Here is a 20670-nt window from a genome sequence, read left to right as displayed (position 1 = left end):
CCGCCGCGGATCCCCGCGGCACGCAAAGCTGCCCGGTTCGCACCGAAGGCCCGATTCGGCTATACGTCGCTCTAACCGCTAACCCGGTGAGCGTCGATGCTACATTCGCATGCTTACACCCCGCAGCCCGTTCCTTGCTCATACATCCCGCCGTCTCCATGCTCTTTGTCATTGCCCCTTCCCTGGCACACCCAGGTACACTCATTCCACTTACAGACTTTGTCACACACCTGACCACCGCACACCTTTGCACACACTCATCGTTCGCACACCTTACCAACACACCTCTTCGTGCCCCCTCCTCGGTCACCTCCTCTGTGACAACCACAGGTGTGCTCTCACTTGCACACCCAACCACGTGCCTCACTACCAATTCCAGCGTGCATTCCCATGCGCGCTCTACCATTCCAGGTGTACATCCTCTCTCACCTGCCACAACCAACTCACGCTCCGTGTCACTCTCACTACTCCCACCTCCACACTCGGTCGCGCACTCACCCTTACTTTTGACAGCGCACTCTTTCCTCATGCACCCGTCCGTTACACACCTTTCTCGCGCATCCTCTTGCGCACACTCTCCCGTTACATCCTCCGTAACACTCACCACAGGCGTGCATGCTTCCGTTACATCCCTTGTAACACTCCCTACGACGCGCTTCCATGTGCCCCTCCGCACACGCGCTACGACCAACTCACTCTCGACAGCACACTCACTCCTTGGCGCGCACTTTTTCCTTACACACCCCAGAGTCGGACATTCTCGCACACCTCCTCCTTCGCACTCCGTACCTGTCGCACACTTCACCAACGGCCTCTCACGAACACCCGGGTCTACACCAACCCCCAAGCCGACTGAAGCTCCCCTCACATATACATTTCCGCATATATCACCACTCACCTTGGCACCTCGTCTCTGCACCTCCTTCGCCACCTACAAACTCTTTATTTGGTTAGCGAGCACACCATCACGATTTGAGCACCGACCTTGTACATATTCCATCACCTCCTCCTGTATTTCTTTCTTAGTTTCCGTCCGTCTCTTCTTAATTTCACTCACCCCCTCTTCCACCTTCTCTAATTTTTGCTTCACCTCTTTTATTTCCCGGTGCGTCTCCTCAATTTCGTCCTCTAAGGCTACCTTAACCGTTTCTATGTGCGTCCTCACCTCCCGGTCCTTCGTCTCCATTACTTCGGTCACCTCGTCCAACCTCGTTGTCAGTCCCTCACATACCATCTGACATTGCCTCTTCGTCGCTATCAAGTCGTCCTTGATGTCTCTTTGTGTCGCTTTTAACCCTCCTAGTACTGCAGTGTTCTTTTGTACCTGCTCCGCTAACTCCGTCTGTCCCACCGTCAGCTGCTCTATTTCCTGCGTCAGACCCTCTATGCCACCCTGTAACCTAGCCGTATTATTCCTCACCTCTTTCTCCATACGCTTCTCACCTCGCGTACCCCCGAGACCTCCACGCTTACACCTCGTCGTATCTCCTCCTTCATCTCTTCCATCTCTTTTGTAGATGCCACCCTCATCTGTCCCAATTCATCCCTCTGAGCATCCAATTTACCTTCTAAACCGATTTTCACCTCCTCTATCTGGTTCCCCATCCGTTTGATTTCCCGGGCGGATTGCTCCCCTACTTCCCGCAATTTGTCGTCCATTGTGTTTTCTAACCCCCTTAACCCATTTTTCACCCCCTCTATCTGATTCTCCTGGGCAGCCATTCTATTTTCCACCCCCGTTAACCCATGTTTCACCCCTTCTATCCCATTGTCTAACCCCTCAAATTTCTTGTCTAACCCCTCAAATTTCTTGTCTAACCCCTCAAATTTCTTGTCTAACCCCTCAAAATTATTGTCTAACCCCTTAAAATTATTGTCTAACCCCTCAAATTTACTGTCCAACCGTTCACCGGTACCCCTCGCTTCGTCCCTCATTGCTCCCATTTGGTCTCCCAGCCGCTCAATTTGGCTCCCCATACTCATCTGTACAGCTGCCTGCAGCTGCGCAATGAGGGCCTGCATGTCAATCCCTCCCACTTGTGCGGCGGGCGCGGCCGCCGTAGCCATGTGCGAGGCGCCATTTTGCGCGCCCGCAACCTCGTGCGCGAGGGCGCCATCTTGCGCGCCTGAAACCTCCTCAACCACCTCATTGCTCTCCTCTATTTCTTCCCTCTGATCCTGGGTTACTCCTAACCCCTCTTCTAGTTCCCCCACCAGCATCCGATAGTCTTGACTAGCCATGGCGCGATTTCAAAATTCAGGTTTTTCTTAAAACAAAACAAATTTCAGCAGCTCGTAATTTTGAGCGCGTTAAGCGCGCTTCGGGTCCGATCCCGCTCCCGACACCAATTGTTACGGACCGCGGATAAGATGTTGATTTGCCGAGCGGATGGCACCGCGGCCCTAACAGTTACCCCGACTAACCCGATTCCTGAACGTTGGCCGAATCGCGCCACAGATATTCAATGGGGAAAAGACTAAAGCGAAGGATGTGAAGAAGAAGAAAGACAAAGGGTAAGGAATACAAATATAATTTATTTACTATATACAGGACCAAAAAAACCAAGGAGAAGGAAAGATAATAAAATAATTTACAGAAGAACTCAGAGACACAGTGCAATGCTAGCTTACCTACAGTCTTAATTAATACCCTGGGACAGAACAAACAAAAGACAGACTCACGCGGGGAATGATGACAGGAATGGCAGGAGGTGGATGGCTGGAGGGGGAGGAAGGTCCAACTGGAACCGCAGCACGGTCGGGTCGGGGATGAGCAGCCGCCGCCCTCTCTCGATCGGCGCGTTTAGCAGCCGCCGTTCCTTCGCGGCCTCGCTCGAAACTGCCGTCAAGGCCCCGAAGCTGCTGGGGCTGAAGCTGCGGTGGCTGAAACTGCTGTGGCTGACGCTGCGGTGGCTGAAACTGCTGTGGCTGAAGCTGCGGTGGCTGAAACTGCTGTGGCTGAAACTGCTGTGGCTGAAGCTGCGGTGGCTGAAGCTGCGGTGGCTGGAGCTGCTCTTTCAGGGATCCCTTACTCAACTCTTTTCTCAACGCAACTCTCTTGGGGGCGTCGGGGCCGCGGGTTATATAGGCCACACCCTCGAACCTTCGCGAACCTCCCCGAGCGTACTCTCTCCGCCCTCTCAAGGCAAACCCCTTGTACTTGGTTGGTTGTTCGGGGCTGGCTCACTCCTCCCCTCTATGACGATGGGCGGGCACGCCCTTCTTCCCCGAGCTGACCACGCTTAATGGCGGCAAATGCAGTTGGCAGTGCGAATGGCAATGATGCAGTTGGAAATGGAGGTTTTGGGAATGGGAATGAAAGGGAATCTATCTTATTTCACTTGGTGCAATGGAGTATTTCAATTAATGGAAGACACAGCCTTACACTAATACACATAATAAGGATATAACTGTCAACAAAGATATATCGTGTCCTGCATGTATGTTTTATGGACTAACTACGGGAACGCCCTTTGACCTTTATACAACCACAAACGGAGGGAGGAGGGGTGATATTTTACAACAACCTTTTACAACATTTTACCACAACAAAAAAAAAAAAAACATTCTCATATCCACAACAATATATATATATATATATATATAACCAAAGGTGGGCGGTCCGCTTCGAAAGTCCGCTTATCCACTTATCCGCTGCAGCGGACTAACGTTTTCGAAGCGGATAAGCGAATCGGAACAACCCCCAGAAACCGAAGCGGATAAGCGTAAGCGGACTACCGAAAAATTAAAGCGCATCGCGATTCGCCAAATCAGCTGTTAGCCTGAGCCGTTACTCTAGAATTGTGAATATTTATTTAAGTGAATAATAAGTGAAACCCTAACAACTCGGCTCTCGCCCAATCTCTTCCCGCTCGAGTTCCGTGATGCTTGGGTAACTCTGTTTCTCAGGCATAACACGCCGCTCCCGAGCTCTGCCTCGGTCGAGCGCGTGTTCAGCTACGGGTCGGACATCCTCAGGCCTAAGAGGTCGGCCCTGGCTGCACCGAACTTCGAGGCCCTCGTCTTCATGAAGGGCAACCTCCAAATCCTCAAGAAGGCCCACGAGGTGGAGGAGGAAGACGAGGACTAGTCAACAGACTGCTAGTCTGTTGACTAGTAGACTCTCTTCTCAAAGAAAGGACGGGCAAATTGATTTTTCTTTAATGTAACTTGCATATATTAAAATTATATTTAAATTAACTGTAGAGTAGAGTAGAGTCGAGTGGAAAACTTTATTTCAATACATTTTGAATAAATTTTATTTAAATAAAAATGTATATTTTTGATCTTAAAAGCTTTGTTTGTCTTTGTAGTAGTTAGAAATGGCTATTTAGGCTTAAAAAGCATTAAATTCCCTTTAGAAACGTCAAAAATCGCTTTAAAAACGTCGAAGCGCTTTTAAAAAATCGAATCGAAGCGGATAAGCGGATAACCGGTAAGCGGACTAAGATTTTCGGCCGCTGAAGCGGATAAGCGAATCGGACTACACGGGCTGGCGGAGCGGATAAGCGGTAAGCGGCCTTAAAATTTTCCGAATCGCGCCCACCTTTATATATAACACACACACACACACACACATATATATATACACATATTGTGGTTTTGGAATAAATGATAATCCCCCTCATAGGTAGACACACCACAACATATAGCCTCGCGATAGTTCAGTTATTTCTTAGTAAATGTAAGCGTAGTCCTTTCCTGTGTTAGTTTTACGTTGAGCAGGCCCGTGAGTAGGGCGGTCCTTTGGCACTGGAATGCCACATGCTCGGCCTGAACAAGTCTGGCAAGGCTGAAGGGAGGAGCTGCAGGGGGGAGTGGCCGGTAAGCGCGAGCCGCCAATCAGAGCTCGAGGGGAGTGGCTAACCACGGCAACGGAAGGCGGAGTATGGAACATTTGGGTAGGGCCAGGGCGGAGCCATAAAACCCTGCTCCGAGCCCCCCACCTCAGTTGGAGTCGGGATCGGAGTCGAGTCAGAGCCGGGGAGTATCGTGAGTCAGTTGAGTTCAGTTTGAGTTCGGGGTTGAGAGTCGCGCAGCCCAGGAGTCGAGTTGAGTGAGAGCTTGAGTGAGTCAGTCAATCGCCCAGCCCCGGAACAATTGCCTGTTATCATCTTTGTACACGAACTTGCCCCCGTGCCCTGCGCTCTGCGCTGTATTTCCTGCCTCCTGCCTGGTTTTCCTGCACGCCGTGCACGCCGTTTTCCTGCACGCCTTGACCACCAGAGGGCCACGCCGAGCGAGCTGTCCGGAGTGGACGACGCCAGGCGCGTTTGGCGCACGAACTTCCTTTCTTCTTCTCCCCATGTGCGTGAGTGGGCCCTCTGTCTGGGAATAAGTTAACATTGTTTAAGTGCCTGCTCTGTGTCTCTTCGAATCCTGTACATAAATAATAAATTGTGTTATTCCTCTTATTTGACCGTTCCTGTCCCTTCCATTAATTGGCCTCACATAGTACGAATAAAACCGCTCGAATCGGGTTCCATAAAAGTAACGGCATGAGTTACGTGATACGCACACCGCTCGGGCGTAATTGATTAGTGTGGCTTGTGCGAAGTCCGGTCCCCGTTTTCGTGGCAGCGTGGGTCAAAGGTACGAGCAGCGTCGACCCGATACCCTTTTTCACGCTTGCTGCGGAAGTGGCGATTCGGCCTCGTGGACACGAAGACCCAAGGGGAAAAAGGGGTTTAATCCCCCCCTTTTGTAACGTGGATGGGCTTCGGGAGATCCGCAACAAATTGGTGTCAGGAGTGGGACAATTGCACCGAGAATGCGCTTCACGTGCTCAAAATTACGAATGGACGAAATTTAGTTCTTTTAAAATCAAAATTAAATTCGTACCATGGCTGGCCAAGGTGGTCAAATGCCGGTGGGAATAATAGATGAAGAGGAACTAATGACCCAGGACCAACAGGAGGAGTTGGTAGTGGAGGAGGAAGTTGAAGTAGGGGCGGCAGCAGGGGAAGAAAATGGCGGCGCCTCCCACGTGGCGGCGGGAGCCAAGCCCGCAGCGCCAATAGATATGGGCCTTCTTATGGTACAAATCAGCGCGTACATGACAGAGTCGAAATGGGAAATGAACAAAATGGGTGGTCAAATAGAAAAATTCGGGGACAAATCCACCCGGGAATTGGGAGAAATAAGAAATGGGTTGGAAAGCAAAATGGACACCCAGAGGGACGAAGCAAGGTGTAACATGGAGGGGTTGGAAAACAAAATGGGTGGTCACATGGAAAAATTGAGGGAGGAATCCAGGTGCGATCTGCAGAAGATGACGGCAGAATCAAAGAGGGACATAAAAAAGATGGGGGAGGACATTGAGCACAAGTTGAGCGAGGACCGTGGTGGTACGCGACGAGGTGAAGCGGTGCGAGGAGCGCGTGGGGAGAGAGTTGAGGCAGAGTACAGCCAGACTACAAGGGGGCATAGAGGAATTGACTCGGGAGGTATAAAAACTGACGGTAGGACAGCAGGAATTAAGGGAGCAAGTGGGAAAGAATACTGACGTGATAGGGGGGCTGAAAGCAGCACAAAAAGACATAAAGAGGGAATTAATAGCGACGAAGAAAGAATGCCAAATGGTGCACGAGGGACTGACAAAGAGAATGGATGACGTGGTAGAGACATTGGGAATGAGGGAACGAGAGGTTAGGACACATGTAGAGACGACCAGGGTAGTCCTAGAAGGGGAGATTGCGGGGGCGCACCGGGAGATAGAAGGGGTGAAGCAAAAGCTGGAGGAGGTAGAAGAGGGGATGAGTGAAATTAAGAAGAGACGGAGGGAGACTAAAAATGAAATATAGGAGGAGGTGATGGAATATGTACAAGGTCTGTGTTCACATCGTGATGAGGTGCTTGCTGACCAAATAAAAACTTCACAGGTGTTGGAGGGGAAGCGTGGAGGAATCAGCCCCGAGGTGAGTAGAGAAAATGGCGCGAATGTGTTTGGCGCGGACGGGTGTTCGGCGCGCTTGGGAGAGAGGCGAGACCCGGGCGTTCGCGATGGGCCCATTGTGCGGTGTATGAAAAAGGGTGGCACGATTTGCGAATGGCCCATTGTGTGGTGTGAGAGGGAGTCTGTGCCGGAGCACGTGGTGAGAGAGTGTGTTACGGAGTATGAGCGGGAGTGCGCACCTGGGGGCGTGGAAGAAAGATGTGCACCGGAGTGTTGACACCGGAGTGTGTGGAAGGTGCGTGTGCGCCTGGGTGTGCAATAACGGAGTGTGTGGGAGGCGCGTGTGCGCCTGTGTGTGCGAGTGCGGAGTGGGTCACGTGTGGTGAGGACGTGGCTCATGCATCGACACCGACTGGGGTAGCGTTTTACGGGACGAGTAGCATACGTGAGCCCCCGGTGAGTTGTGTGCTGCAGGGACCGGAGGGGATCGGTGCCGCGTCGGTCTCACAAGGACCGGCGTGCACGATTCGTGCCTCGGGCCTCCGCACTGTATGGTTGGTGCCGTGCCGTGGCGGCAAAGGCGATCGGCCGGGTTCAAGGGGAGGTAGGAGTTTTCGGAGCCACGCACCCTGTCGGGTGAGATGCTCCGACCATGGCCGGTTGGGTCATCGTGCGTGGGACCGCGAATCCCCGCACCGGGATGAAGCCCTGAACCTGGGCCCATCAATCCCTCCCCCCTTGGATCGAAAATGTCGGACGGACACCCCATACAGGCGACCAACCACCTGCATGGATCGCTCGGCCCTTCGAGGCCGAGCTGTGACAACGAACTTCCACATGGAGGGGCTCATAGTTTAGTGGACTGCGAGTAGTGTACCCCATGTGGGGGAATGGTAGTGTCACCATTCCTCACATGGGGGGGAGGGGGGGGGAGGCCCATGTGCATTAGTTTAGGGGGTTGGCAGTGATAGGCACATGGGGGTGCCAGCAATGGTTGCCTCCATGGGGCACCGAAGCTAGCCGAGGGAGGGCTAGGATAATGTTAGGGATCTAGAAGACCTTCGAGACTGAGAATTAAGTAGTGACACCTGACCTATAGAGGGGACGTAGCGAGTTTAGGTGGTTGTTAAAGGAAAGGGAGTGCATAGTGTAAAGGGACGACGGGGAAGCACGAGTGTAGGGGAAAAGCAGTTAGATAGATGATGCTGTGTGTTTGATGAGGAATTGTGGAGTGAGAACAAAAAGGTGTGTGGAAATAAGTGGTGTGTGAGAAAAATGGTGTGCAAGATATTTGGTGTGTGGAAGTAATTGGTGTGGAATGAGTGGTGTGGAATGCATGGTGCGAAGGAGTGAATGGGGGGAAGTGGAACCCATTCGCGAAAGCCCGGGGTGGGTAGTGTAAAGCCAGGTAGAGGGCATAGGTAAATTGCATGGATATTGACACCTGTGGTGCGGGTCGTAGCAATACAAGAAGTGTTTTGTTGGGTGCATGCGTCTGTGGAATGGCTGGGCGTGTGGCTAACTTAGTGCGTATGGTTATTGAGGCACTCCGCCACTGGTAGTTTGTCGGCCAGGTGAGGCTGTAGGTAGGCTCTGGGAACCGGTTAGGGTAGTTGTGAGTTGAGTGGGGCCCGAGGATCCCAGGAGGGGACCCGGGTTGCCCGATGCCAAGGTGGGCACAGAGGGGATAAGAGCCAGGTAGGGCCTTCCCCGATTAGGTAGTCGCAGGAGCAGGTAAGCTCGGGTGGCGGAGGGGCGCAGGTAGTTAGACCTGCTGGTAGAGCCACACGACCCAGCTCCGAAATTGTGCGAGGGCACAGTGAGAAAATTTGCGGGAGTGAGACCCAAATTCGGAGGGCACCACAGTGTGGGCAGTGGGAATTTGGGTTCTTAGAACCACATAGTTTAAAGAGGCCGATTGGCAGAGTACGACCCCGGGTAGTTTAAATGAGTAAATGTCAGTAGAGTAGTTAGGAATAGAAATCCCTTCGCACCATCCACAGCCATTCACCAAGGAGGACGAGCTCCACACCGAGGGTCTGTGAACTGTTTGAGTGGTGAGACTCATCACGACGTAAGGGTGACATTGTGTTTGTTCCATCCCTTCCTTCTTGGGAGGGATTGGGAGACGAATTTGGCATAGAGGGGGATATGGGAGACAGGACGTAGAGACGGATTGTAAATACAAGGGGGGCTAGGGTAGTGTAGCCAACGGTGGGGGGTACGGACGGCTAGGAACGAGTTTGCTCTGCTCACTCTTCCGCGTCCCTTGCGCCGCACCGCCTTGTTTTTCTGTGTGCCATTGCGTCTTTTCCGCTTGCTTTGTTGTGCCTTGTCTTCCTCCCCGCCCCAGGACCATTTTGGAGGCCGAACTGTGCAGCACCATCGACCTGTGCAGCATCCCTTCTGCACCTTGCTGCCCTGTCCTTGTTCCACCTAGGCAGCCGAACTGTGCAGCACCTTGCTGCCATGTCCTTGTTGCACCTGTGCAGCCGACCTGTGCAGCACTTTGCTGCCACAAACCACCTTGCTGCACCTTGTCACTCATTATGGACCACAAGCCTTGTGGTCTTGCACCTCTGCTGTGCAGCATCTTGCTGCAAAATCATCTTGCACCTACGGACCACTTGTTGAGTGGCATTGATGCCACGCAGTTGGACCACGTGAGAACGGCCCTGCTGGCCAAATGAAAGCATTCTCATTTATTATTGTGTGCTAGGGATAAAGAAGTTCTGCAAGTTTAGATGGCCCTGATGCTTCAAATGGCCTGTATGCCGGTCAGGAGGCCAGCCGATTTGTTAGACGCACACAGAAGAAGCAAGATCCCTTCTGCAGCAAGTGCCATTTTTGAGTGTTTTGTTTGTTTCTCTCCCCTCCGATCTTCTCTTCCAAAAAGAACAGGTCCTGGGTCATAGCATTGTAAATAAAGTTAAGTTCTGTGCTTGTAAATATAAGAATGTGCCCACCGGCTATGTGTTTCGTTTGAAATTCCGGAAATACTCGGGTAGTTGTGGGTGTGAAACTGTTAGGTAGCTGCTCAACGCAATAGGAGGGACATATCTAGTGCTAAAACTGTCGCACACATGGGTCAGAATAAATGGTAGGGGGAACCACACCTATGTGTCACATTTAAACGTAATATTAATTTTGCATGTCAGGCTCTACCGGTCGGTCCATGGGTGGGTTCGACTCGGGACGAGTCTGGTGAGAGAGGGGTGTAGTGTTGTGGTTTTGGCATAGAGGATAATCCCCCTCGTAGGTAGACGCACCACAACATATAGCCTCGCGATAGTTCAGTTATTTCTTAGTAAATGTAAGCGTAGTCCTTTCCTGTGTTAGTTTTGCGTTGAGCAGGCCCGTGAGTAGGGCGGTCCTTTGGCGCTGGAATGCCACATGCTCGGCCTGAACAAGTCTGGCAAGGCCGAAGGGAGGAGCTGCAGGGGGGAGTGGCCGGTAAGCGCGAGCCGCCAATCATAGCTCGAGGGGAGTGGCTAACCATGGCAACGGAAGGCGGAGCATGGAACATTCGGGTAGGGCCGGGGCGGAGCCATAAAACCCTGCTCCGAGCCCCCCACCTCAGTTGGAGTCGGGATCGGAGTCGAGTCAGAGCCGGGGAGTATCGTGAGTCAGTTGAGTTCAGTTTGACTTTGGATTTGAGAGTCGCGCAGCCCAGGAGTCGAGTTGAGTGAGAACTTGAGTGAGTCAGTCAATCGCCCAGCCCCGGAACAATTGCCTGTTATCATCTTTGTACACGAACGTGCCCCGTGCCCTGCGCTCTGCGCTGTATTAATCGCGCTTGTGAAGACGACCCGTTCCGAGCCACAGACGCGCGATCTCCTCCTGCCTGGTTTTCCTGCACGTGCCGTGACCACCAGAGGGCCATGCCGAGCGAGCTATCCGGAGTGGACGACGCCAGGCGCGTTTGGCGTGCGAACTTCCTTTCGTCTTCTCCCTGTGTGCGTGAGTGGGCCCTGTGTCTGGGGATAAGTTAACATTGTTTAAGTGCCTGCTCTGTGTCTCTTCGAATCCTGTACATAAATAATAACGTGTGTTATTCCTCTTATTTGACCGTTCCCGTCCCTTCCATTAATTGGCCTCGCATAGTACGAATAAAACCGCTCGAATCGGGTTCCATAAAAGTAACGGCACGAGTCACGTGATATCCACACCGCTCGGGCGTAATCGATTAGCGTGGCTTGTGCGAGGTCCGGTCCCCGTTTTCGTGGCAGCGTGGGTCAAAAGTACGAGCAGCGTCGACCCGATATCCTTTTTCATGCTTGCTGCGGAAGTGGCGATTCGGCCTCGTGGCCACGAAGACCCAAGGGGAAAAAGGGGTTTAATCCCCCCTTTTGTAACGTGGACGGGCTTCAGGAGACCCGCAACAATATACATATATTACTGCACCAGACACTGTATCGTGGCATCTTATGCACTTTGTCGACAATCATTCAGTAGTATTAGCCTGAGTGATTCTCTGAATAATTTTTCCGTGAAGGAATTTATCTCCATCACTGTTGTTTCTCCCTGTTCCCATTAAATTCCTCAGCAGAAGCTGATATGTGATGAGAGAAATTTCATTTTAACGTGCAGCAAAGTGTGTGGTGCTGTGCAGGTGTCAAGCCCTCTGACGCTGGTGTCGAGCAGCCCTCCTATACCCAGCACTGTGATTCTTTCTGGGAACAACAACCTAGCATCACTGAAAATACCAGGTGTGCAACAAAACCTTATTAACAAATACCAGTCGTTGTACCCTTCCAATAACATGGGCAAGAACATCATTACATAATCAGAAACAGGAATGCTGTCAATCCAATATCATCAGAAATGCCTTCATGCAAACAACACCCTCCCCTCTGATGTTTCTAATAACTACTCATCTCCTTTTTGCGTAGGAGATTTGAGCACATCCATCATGCCAACCATCCTCAATGCTGACGCTGCCTCCAATTCCTCCCACTCCTCTGGTGCATCTCCGCTTGCCTCTCCAAACTCCAACATTGATTCCCTTCCTCCCACAGCCACTGGGCTTCCCTCCACTACCCACGGCATTGCACCTGACTTTAGTCAGTCCCCTACGCCCACGGCTTTTTCACCATCGTCAACCCCACCAGTTCCCCTTCCTTCAGCACCCTCAACACCGAAATTGCATCTGGGCAATACAGCCCCTCTTCCTCCTCGTTCCTCGGCATCACCTTTGCTCTCAGCACACCCCTCAGCTCTTCTTAGCTCATTGGCTCAAGTGTCCAGCAATGGGGCAGGCTCCGGGGGGACGGGTGGTCTGCTTGGAACACTTAGTGGGGGACAGTGTATGATGTCATCTCCAGCGTTGGGGAACTCGATGCTAGCTGCTGGGCCTGGTGTATCTTTGGTGAATCATGGGCAGTTGGCAACAGGGTAGGTATTTTTGGAAGGGAGTATTTTGTAAGTGTTTGTTGCTGATCTTTGATTATTAATTTCCAGTTCCTTTATAATTCCAGCTTTTTATCCACAGAGGATCGCTAATGAACATGAGCACTGGGATGTGCAGTTCATTAAACCCTGCACTTTTCACCAAACAGCACACCTTCATCCAAGGTAGTACAAATATTTGTTGGCTTGACTCATCATTTGCTTTTTTTATACCTTTCCTTTTTGTAGGATCCATCTCTTAAGTATGTTTATATATGAAAGGGATAAAAAGGGGTGGGGTTAAATGAGTAACATAATCGGGTGTGACTGTGAACAGTGAGGTGCTTTAACGTTTAAACAAACGAAACTGTCTGTAGTTAAAAATAATTCTTTCCAGGTCTAAATGAAAACTGACAAGAGGTGGACATCCACTATTCACTGAGCATATCTATAATGGTTTGCATTCAAACCTGCAAAGTAAATTGGAAGCATCAAAGTCACACGGTCTAATCGTATGGTTCTGGCCTAAAAGGGTCGAAACCTTGATTATGGACATTGCTTTTCTGATAATTCGATGATCTCATTGAATTGGGCACTTAATAAGCTGAAGGGGTTCTTCAGAGTTCTCACCACACCTCATTCCCCAATTTCCCACTTCTTTCCCTCATTTACCACCTCTTTTTCCTCCCCGAACTCTCTCTCTCCCCTCCACATCTCCCCCCACACTATCACCTCCTCTTCCCCCCCCCCCCCCTATCCCCTCCCCGCCCTGCCACCTATACCTCACACCTCTCTCCCATCTACTCACCTCTCATCTTTCATCCAGACCTTTCACCTTATCCAGATCTTTCACCTTATCCAGATCTTTCACCTTATCCAGATCTTTCACCTTATCCAGAACTTTCACCTCATGCAGACCTTTCACCTCATGCAGACCTTTCACCTCACCCAGACCCTACACCTCATCCCCTCTCACCTCATCCCCTCTGACCTTGCATCTCACCCCCCCCCCCCCCCCTCCCCGACCTTGCACTTCACCCCTGGACCTCTCACCTCGTCTCCTCCAATGCACCTTATCCTTCTCCCCAATATAGCACCTCGCACCCCCCCCCCCAATACTTCGCACCTCACCCCCCCCCCGACTTCCCACCTAACCGCCCCCCCCCCCCCCTCCAAACTCATTCCTCATCCTCCTCGCACCTTATCCCCTCTGACCTAGTAACTCAACCCTCCAACTTCACACCTCATTCACCTGACCTCGCACCTCATCCCCCCCCCCCCCACCTTGCACCTCACCCTACCAGCCTCGCAAACTCCCCCCCCCCCGACCTTGCACCTATTCTCCCTGACCTGTCACCCTCCCACCCTACCATCTCTCACCGTCATCCTCACTTTTCACCCCTACCCTTAACCCCCCCTACCAGTCCCTATCTCATTCAGCCCCCTCCCTCTCACCCATCCACCTCTTTCTCAATTATCCCCCTCCCTTTCACTCAGCCCCCCTCCCTCTCACTCATCACTCTCACTTTTCTCTCCCCTACCTCTCGCTCTACCCCCTCCCCTTCCCCTTTCTCCCTCACAATGATCTCCTCATCCCTCTCTCACTCTCCTTCTCTCCTGTGGAATTCCAACCTTTGATTGACGGTTTGGTTTTAGTTAAGCTCTCCTTTTAGTTAAGCTGACGGTCTAAGTTCTCCATCAAGTGAATGTTTTTTTGTTTTGTTTTTTACATTCTTGAGGCAATTTATATTTTGGGGCTGTGAACTAAATTTCCCTTTGCCTGCCTTTCTTCTTTCTGAAGTTTATTTGCCTCCCCTCCCCTCCCCCTCCCCCCTCCCCCCTCTCCTCCCCTCCCCCCCGTTCCCCCTCCCCTCCCCTCCCCCCTCCCCCTCTCCTTCCCCTTCCCCCCTCCCCCCTCCCCCTCCCCTCCCCCTCCCCCTCTCCCTCCCCCACCCCCCTCGCCCTCCCCCCTCCCCCTCCACCTCCCCCACCCCCCTCGCCCTCCCCCCTCGCCCTCCCCCCTCGCCCTCCCCCCCTCCCCCTCCACCTCCCCCGCCTCCCTCCCCCCACCCTCCCACTCCTCCCCCTCCCTCCCCCCTCCCCCCTCCCCTCCTTCTTCCATTTTTACTAACTTTACGATCAAATATGAGAAAGAGATGAAAGCACAAAAAGAAAAATTCACTGCATGGGGTGCACACTTGAGTACAAACGCTACCAAACGTCCTCACAGCACGGCCCAAGACATGCTGAGAGTAGAATACAATACTAAGACACTCTACTCTATAGAAAGCATGGAGAAAACAATAATTAGAGTCTCGATTGTCTTTGAGAAATTTCTGCAGCACGAATAAGCTTTGCATGCAGACTGGATCTCATTCACCACCTGGAGGCATTTGATACCAACCGGTCACAAATTCGTTTTAGGCATCTATAGTGGGGAAACATAGCATAACAATTGTGCATTTTGTGAGGAAAGCACCAAATTTGGCACACTAGTAGACTATCCTATGATGAACAGATTTGGATATTGGGCCATCTCAAATTCAGCCCCTGATGGCTGTGGCAGCCATTTTACAAAATGACACCTTCAGCTTGTTCCGACGAATTGCATCATCAATTGGCTTGGTCCTTTCCACCAGGCATTCTCTGGTGAAAGTCTGGAACTGCTCTTGGCCAATCTTCTTCACATTCCTGACAGTCTCAACTGCAGCAGGACCTGCAATTTCCTTTGTGTCAAGGACAACCAAGTCCATGCTCTCTTCCTCAAAGGGGTTGCCAAGCTCTTCTATGACGCTGACAAGGGCGCGGACATCCTTGGCGAAAGAGGTCTGCACACTTGGTGTCTGGTCGTGATGACGTGTGTCCTCTTGCATCTCCCAGTGTTGATGGCCATCTTGGAACTCTTCTATGGCCCTGGCAACTTCTGGCCCGGCAATCATCCAACGCCGCAGGGCACTTGGGTTGTCAGTGAGGCCGACTGCTCCACCATCTCCTTTGATGCAGGCGTTATTCTGTTCATGCGCCTGGTCGATTGGGATCGAAGAGAACACCTTCTTCGTCTTCTGTACAGTGAAGTTGCCAGCCCTGAATTCTCTGGCTACATCTGGGTGCTTCATTGGTAGTGCAACCATGTCCCTCAGGTGAACAGGGACCCACCTGGCATAGTGTGTGTGGTCTAAGGCATGGAACCATGGGACCAGTTCCGTCAGGGCATCAAGGTACATCGTGAATGAAGCCTGCCGCAGAGAACGCACGTAGACCAGTACCAACATCTCTAGTTCCAGCACAGTTGCCCAGTACTGAAAGTTGGGAATGTCTTCTCCTCTCTGGTGACACCAGTCTTCGAACTCAGGCAGGTCTTCTGCATCATCAGAATGTCATACAGTGGCATTCATACGCACGGTGTTGCAGGATGTGCAGTGCCGCTGCAGTGATTTGATGAGCTCTTCTTGTGCGGGTGACGTGGGCAGCTCACATGAAGGAGTCGGCCGTCCCTGGCGTTGCAATCTCAGCTTGCAAATCTGCAAAATCTGCAAATCTTGCAAAAATCAAATCTCTGAATCTGAGATGGCCCAATATCCAGATCTTTTCATAATATGATAGTCTACTAGTGTGCCAAATTTGGTGCTTTCCTCACAAAATGCACAATTGTTATGCTATATTTAGCTTAGCTGCCGGACTAATGCTGTCGAGCAGACATTAAGATATACGTAAAGAGCAGCAAACAACAACTACAACAATGCAATGAGCATAGACTAAGCGACTGTCCTAGCTCACTGCACAACATTATGCTTCATTTGTGCCGTAAAGACAATTTAACCACCGTCTTGCATCATGTGCATGGTCACGTGTGGTTGAGTGTTGTCGCGTGCATGGCCTGACCTGAAACCATAAGCGATCAGAGACGGGAAGTGTACACGCTGGAGTTTAATCTTGTGGATAGCCGACTTAAGACTAAATTTGGTCGGCATGTCATCTGAGTGGATGTTTGACGCGCTTCTAGTCTCATGTGCGAATAGACATGTGTGATTCGTCAAACAAAGGGATTATCTTCCTTATTTTATTTCCCTCCAGGGGTGTTCGTTTTACCCAATCATCAGAGCGGGAAAGATGACAGGAATATGTGGAAATAAGAAAATAATAAATAATTTATTTGGCACAGGATAGACGGCACAAAAAAAACGGAAAATCTTTACTGTCCAACAGATGTTAGGGATATACATAAAGAGCAGTGAACAACTACAACTACAACTATAAAATGAGCATAGATCTAGCGATTGTACTATTTCACTGCATAACATTAAGATTTGCTTCATTATGCTGTGCAGACTGTTTTAACTACCATCTTGCATTGTGTGCTCATGATTGTGCGTGTGCATTATAATGAGTAACAACAATATTTAACAAACAAGGAAACGGAACCTAAACTCTGGGCTATGGTCCCACATGCATGACAAATATTCCCACAGAATCTGGTGTGGAAAATAATGGGCATGGAACGACCCAGGGTGAATGGCAGGAATCTTGTGAGGGCTAAACATCCTGGCCACAAGAGACACAAACCAAATTGCATTGTCAGCGTTCAAAATCTCCAGAACAGAACGAGCAGAAAAGTCGCACACAAATGCTGAGCCCTCACTTTGTGGAGTCATTTACCCTCCCCTTGCACTTTACCTTTATGGCATCAATGTGAGTACCTGCAGGGTGTCTGTCAATTACGCGCCGCATCTGTTGTATAGCGAGAGACTCGACCTACAGCGCCATTCCTGAACCGATGGGTACCATAGCCCCCAAGCAAAGTGGTCCAATGGCTTGTCACCTCGATTCCTCCAATCAGAGGCAGCCATGCTGGAGGGCCCGCCTCTCCCAATGAATATCAGAAAGGGAAAAAGGTACTGCAATGCACACCATGAGCCACAGGCTGGCCGTTCTGCAGGGGACGTCCGGAGTGCCTTCCTCTCAACAAACAACATGCATTTTAAGGCCATTTTCCCTGCTAGAGCGGGGTTTAGCCTTGTGGTCCCCATGACAATCTTCTCCATTTTGCCCTATTTTCTGCATCTCTCCTTGTTAACCCCCGTGCCCGCATTTCTTCTTCCACCATCTTTAGCCAAGTCTTTCTCGGTCTTCCCCGTCCTCTACTTCCTTCGACATTCATTTCCATCACTCTTCTCAACCAGTCACTTTCATCCTTCCTCAACACATGACCAAACCATCTCAACCTGTTCCTCTTCACAGCATCAATCACAGGCTCTATTCCCATCATCTTTCGCAATTCATCATTTGTCTTCCTCTCTCTCAAAGATACTCCGCACATCCACCGAACCATTCGCTTTACCACCCTTTCCAGCCTTCGTTGCTGCTCTATGTTCATTACCCATGTCTCGCTCCCATAAATCATAACACTTCTCACACATGCAGCATACACCTTTCCCTTCAGCTTCAACGACACTCCCCTCCTCATCAGCACGCCACTCAGTTCCCGAAACTCCTTCCATGCACATCTCACTCTTGCAACCGTTGCCGAGTCTGATCCACCTTCTCCATTCAGCATGTCTCCGAGGCAGCAAAATGTTTTCACACCTTCCAGCTTCACGCTGTCTCCAAGATCCAACTCAACATTTCCTCCATCTGCAGCTCCCTCTGTGCACACCTTACATTTGGATGTAGCTGCCACACTGGTGAATGACCCTCTCAGACCACTACATTTTTGATGAATCCACTCAGCGCACATTGTACATTGAATGGAGTTCACTCCAACACCCTTCCTGCACACAGCACATGGCCACTTCCCAGTTCTTTCCACCTCACCACGTGCTTTACCACTGGCCATCACCTTTGTCTTTCCTATATTCACCTTCAGACCTTTTGTCTCCATACATTCCTTCCATTTGTTCATCTTTTCCTTCAGTCCATCCATACTTTCCGCAATCAACACCAGATCATCTGCATACAACAACTCCCACGGTAAACCCACCTTTACGTTCTGAGCCAGCACCTCCATCACAGCTACAAATAGTAGTGGACTTAGTACCGACCCCTGATGCACTCCCACCTTCACCTCAAACTCACCACTGTTCCCGTCCTTCGTCCTTACAGCTGTGCGCGCTCTTTTGTACATTGCCATCACGACTCTGATCAACCATTCCTCCACTCTTAACTTCCTCAATGCCCATGTCAATACTTCGCATGGAACCCTATCGAATGCTTTCTCCAGATCAACAAACCCAAGAAACAACTTCTTCCTCTTCTCCATGTACTTCTCCTGCAACTGCCTCACAATAAAGAGCGCGTCTGTCGTTCCTCTTCCTGGCATAGATCCAAACTGCATTTCATCGATCTTCACCTTCTTCCTTATCCTCCTCTCCAACACCCTTTCCAATACCTTCATTCCATGCTCCAATAACTTTATCGCTCGGTACGAGCCACACTCCAGAGGGTCACCTTTCCTCTTGTATAGAGGGACGAGGGTACTCAGTTCCCAATCCACTGGAATGCGGCCTTCTTTCACCACCAGATTACAGATCTCTGTCATTCTCTTCACACCCCAACTTCCTGCTGCCTTCAACATATCTCCCACAACTCCCATCAGCCCTCCCGCTTTTCCACTCTTCATTGCTTTTATCGCTTCCTCAACTTCCTTCTCAGTTATCTTCTCTGCCGGTCCTAAAACTGGGTTACTCTCCATGTTGCCATCCCATTCATTCTCTGTATTCAACAGCATTTCCATATATCTTTTCCATCTTCCTTTAATTCCATCTGGGTCCACAACGATTTGTCCCACTTCATCCTTCAAGCAACTCACCCCCATCACATCACACCTCTCTTTCGCTATCTGTTTGCAATCCTGAATACCGCTCTCTGACCCTCTTCCGAATCCAAGCTTTCTCCGAACATTTTCCTTCATGCCTCCTGCGCCTTTGCTACCTCTTTCTTTGCAGCCTTCTTGGCTGCCTTATAACTTTCATGCTCTGCTTTTTCTGCTCCCGTACCCTTCGCCTTCTGCCACTCCTTGAACTTCTTCCTCTTCTCGTCAATCCTCTTTCCAACTTCCTCATCCCACCACCATGTTTCCGAGTGCCTCAGTGGTCCTTTTGTCCATCCACATACCTCACCAACGGCTCCCAACAGACTATCTTTCATTGACATCAAACCACTTTCAAGCTCAACCACATCATCCTCTACCCTACTCAGCCTCTTTTTTAATGCCTCCCTCACTGTCACCTCTTTCAACCTCCACACCTTCATTCTCGGTTGGTACTTCACCCGCCGAGCTCTCCTCGCACCTCTCACCCTTATGTCGCAGACAACCAAGTGGTGCTGTGAAACAGCCTCCTCCCCTGGGATCACCTTTGTGTCCCGGAGTTGCCCCCTATCTCGCCTATGCACCATCAGGTAGTCAACGGTTGTCGTCGACCCACCTGACGTGTATGTAACAAGCTTATTATCCACTTTCTGGAACTGAGTATTACAAATCAACAAATCAGCTCCATCAGCAAACTCCAAAATCCTTTCACCTTCGCCATTTCTCACACCATATCCGTAACCCCCATGAACTCCCTCAAAACCGTCCATACTCCTTCCGACATGTCCATTTAGGTCTCCTCCTACCACAACAACTTCCTCATCTTTCACGTTTTCCATCAGCTTCTCTATTGCACTCCAGAACTTGTCCTTCTCTTCATCGCTCCGACCAACCTGCGGAGCATATTTTCTACTCTCGCACAGCAAAGTGGTCCGTTCACCAAGGCAAAGTGGTCTTGGAGATGACGTTCACCAAGAGCTTTCCAATCATCATTTTCACCATCATCAACCTATCACTCACTCTTGTCACACTCACCACACTGTCTACAAACTCCTCAGAAAACAGGAGACCAACACCATTCACGCCCTCCGGGCACCCTTGCCATACAAACTTGTATTTCTGTCCCTGCCTACCCTTCACCATTCTCACACCACTTCCCTTCCATCTCGTATCTTGCACAGAACATATGTCCACTCTTCTTCTGATCAATACCTCCACCACTTCTCCTGATCTCCCTGTCATTGTCCCTACATTCCATGTCCCAAACCTCAGAAACCGATCTCCACTTCGGGCTGTACCCTGCCCATATGTAGTTGTAATTGTCATGGTTCTCTTTTTGAGGCAATGTTTTTATGGCCGGATGCCCTTCCTGACGCCAACCCTCTTAGTCGCCTCTTACGACACGCAGGGATACGGTGTGCCTATTCTAACCAGGGTACACACCGGGATGCCTTCCTCTCACCCTTGCGAATAAGTAAATAAAAACCCCGTGGTGTTAATGGCTGACGGGTTCGCCACCACCACACTGCCCAATGTTTCATGTTCTCTCGAGTATGAATGGAGAGTGTCATAAAGCTAAAAC

The 20670-nt window shown here is 50.7% G+C and overlaps 1 protein-coding gene across 1 annotated transcript in view; it reads left to right on the top strand.

Annotated features, from left to right (window-relative positions):
* The window catches only part of LOC137431149 (POU domain, class 2, transcription factor 1), a 235343-nt gene that overhangs the window by 194818 nt on the left and 19855 nt on the right, over positions 1-20670 (top strand). The window contains exons 13-15 of the mRNA XM_078771503.1: positions 11508-11604; positions 11788-12289; positions 12387-12469. Of these exons, the coding sequence (XP_078627629.1) occupies positions 11508-11604; positions 11788-12289; positions 12387-12469 (682 nt within the window). The remainder of the gene's footprint in view (positions 1-11507; positions 11605-11787; positions 12290-12386; positions 12470-20670) is intronic.

The sequence above is a fragment of the Myxine glutinosa genome, chromosome 1, assembly GCF_964187855.1.
Source record: "Myxine glutinosa chromosome 1, kmMyxGlut1.1, whole genome shotgun sequence".
Taxonomy (NCBI): Eukaryota; Metazoa; Chordata; class Myxini; order Myxiniformes; family Myxinidae; genus Myxine; species Myxine glutinosa.
The sequence above is the reverse complement of the archived record's forward strand: the minus strand, read 5'-3'. Positions and strand labels throughout refer to the sequence as shown.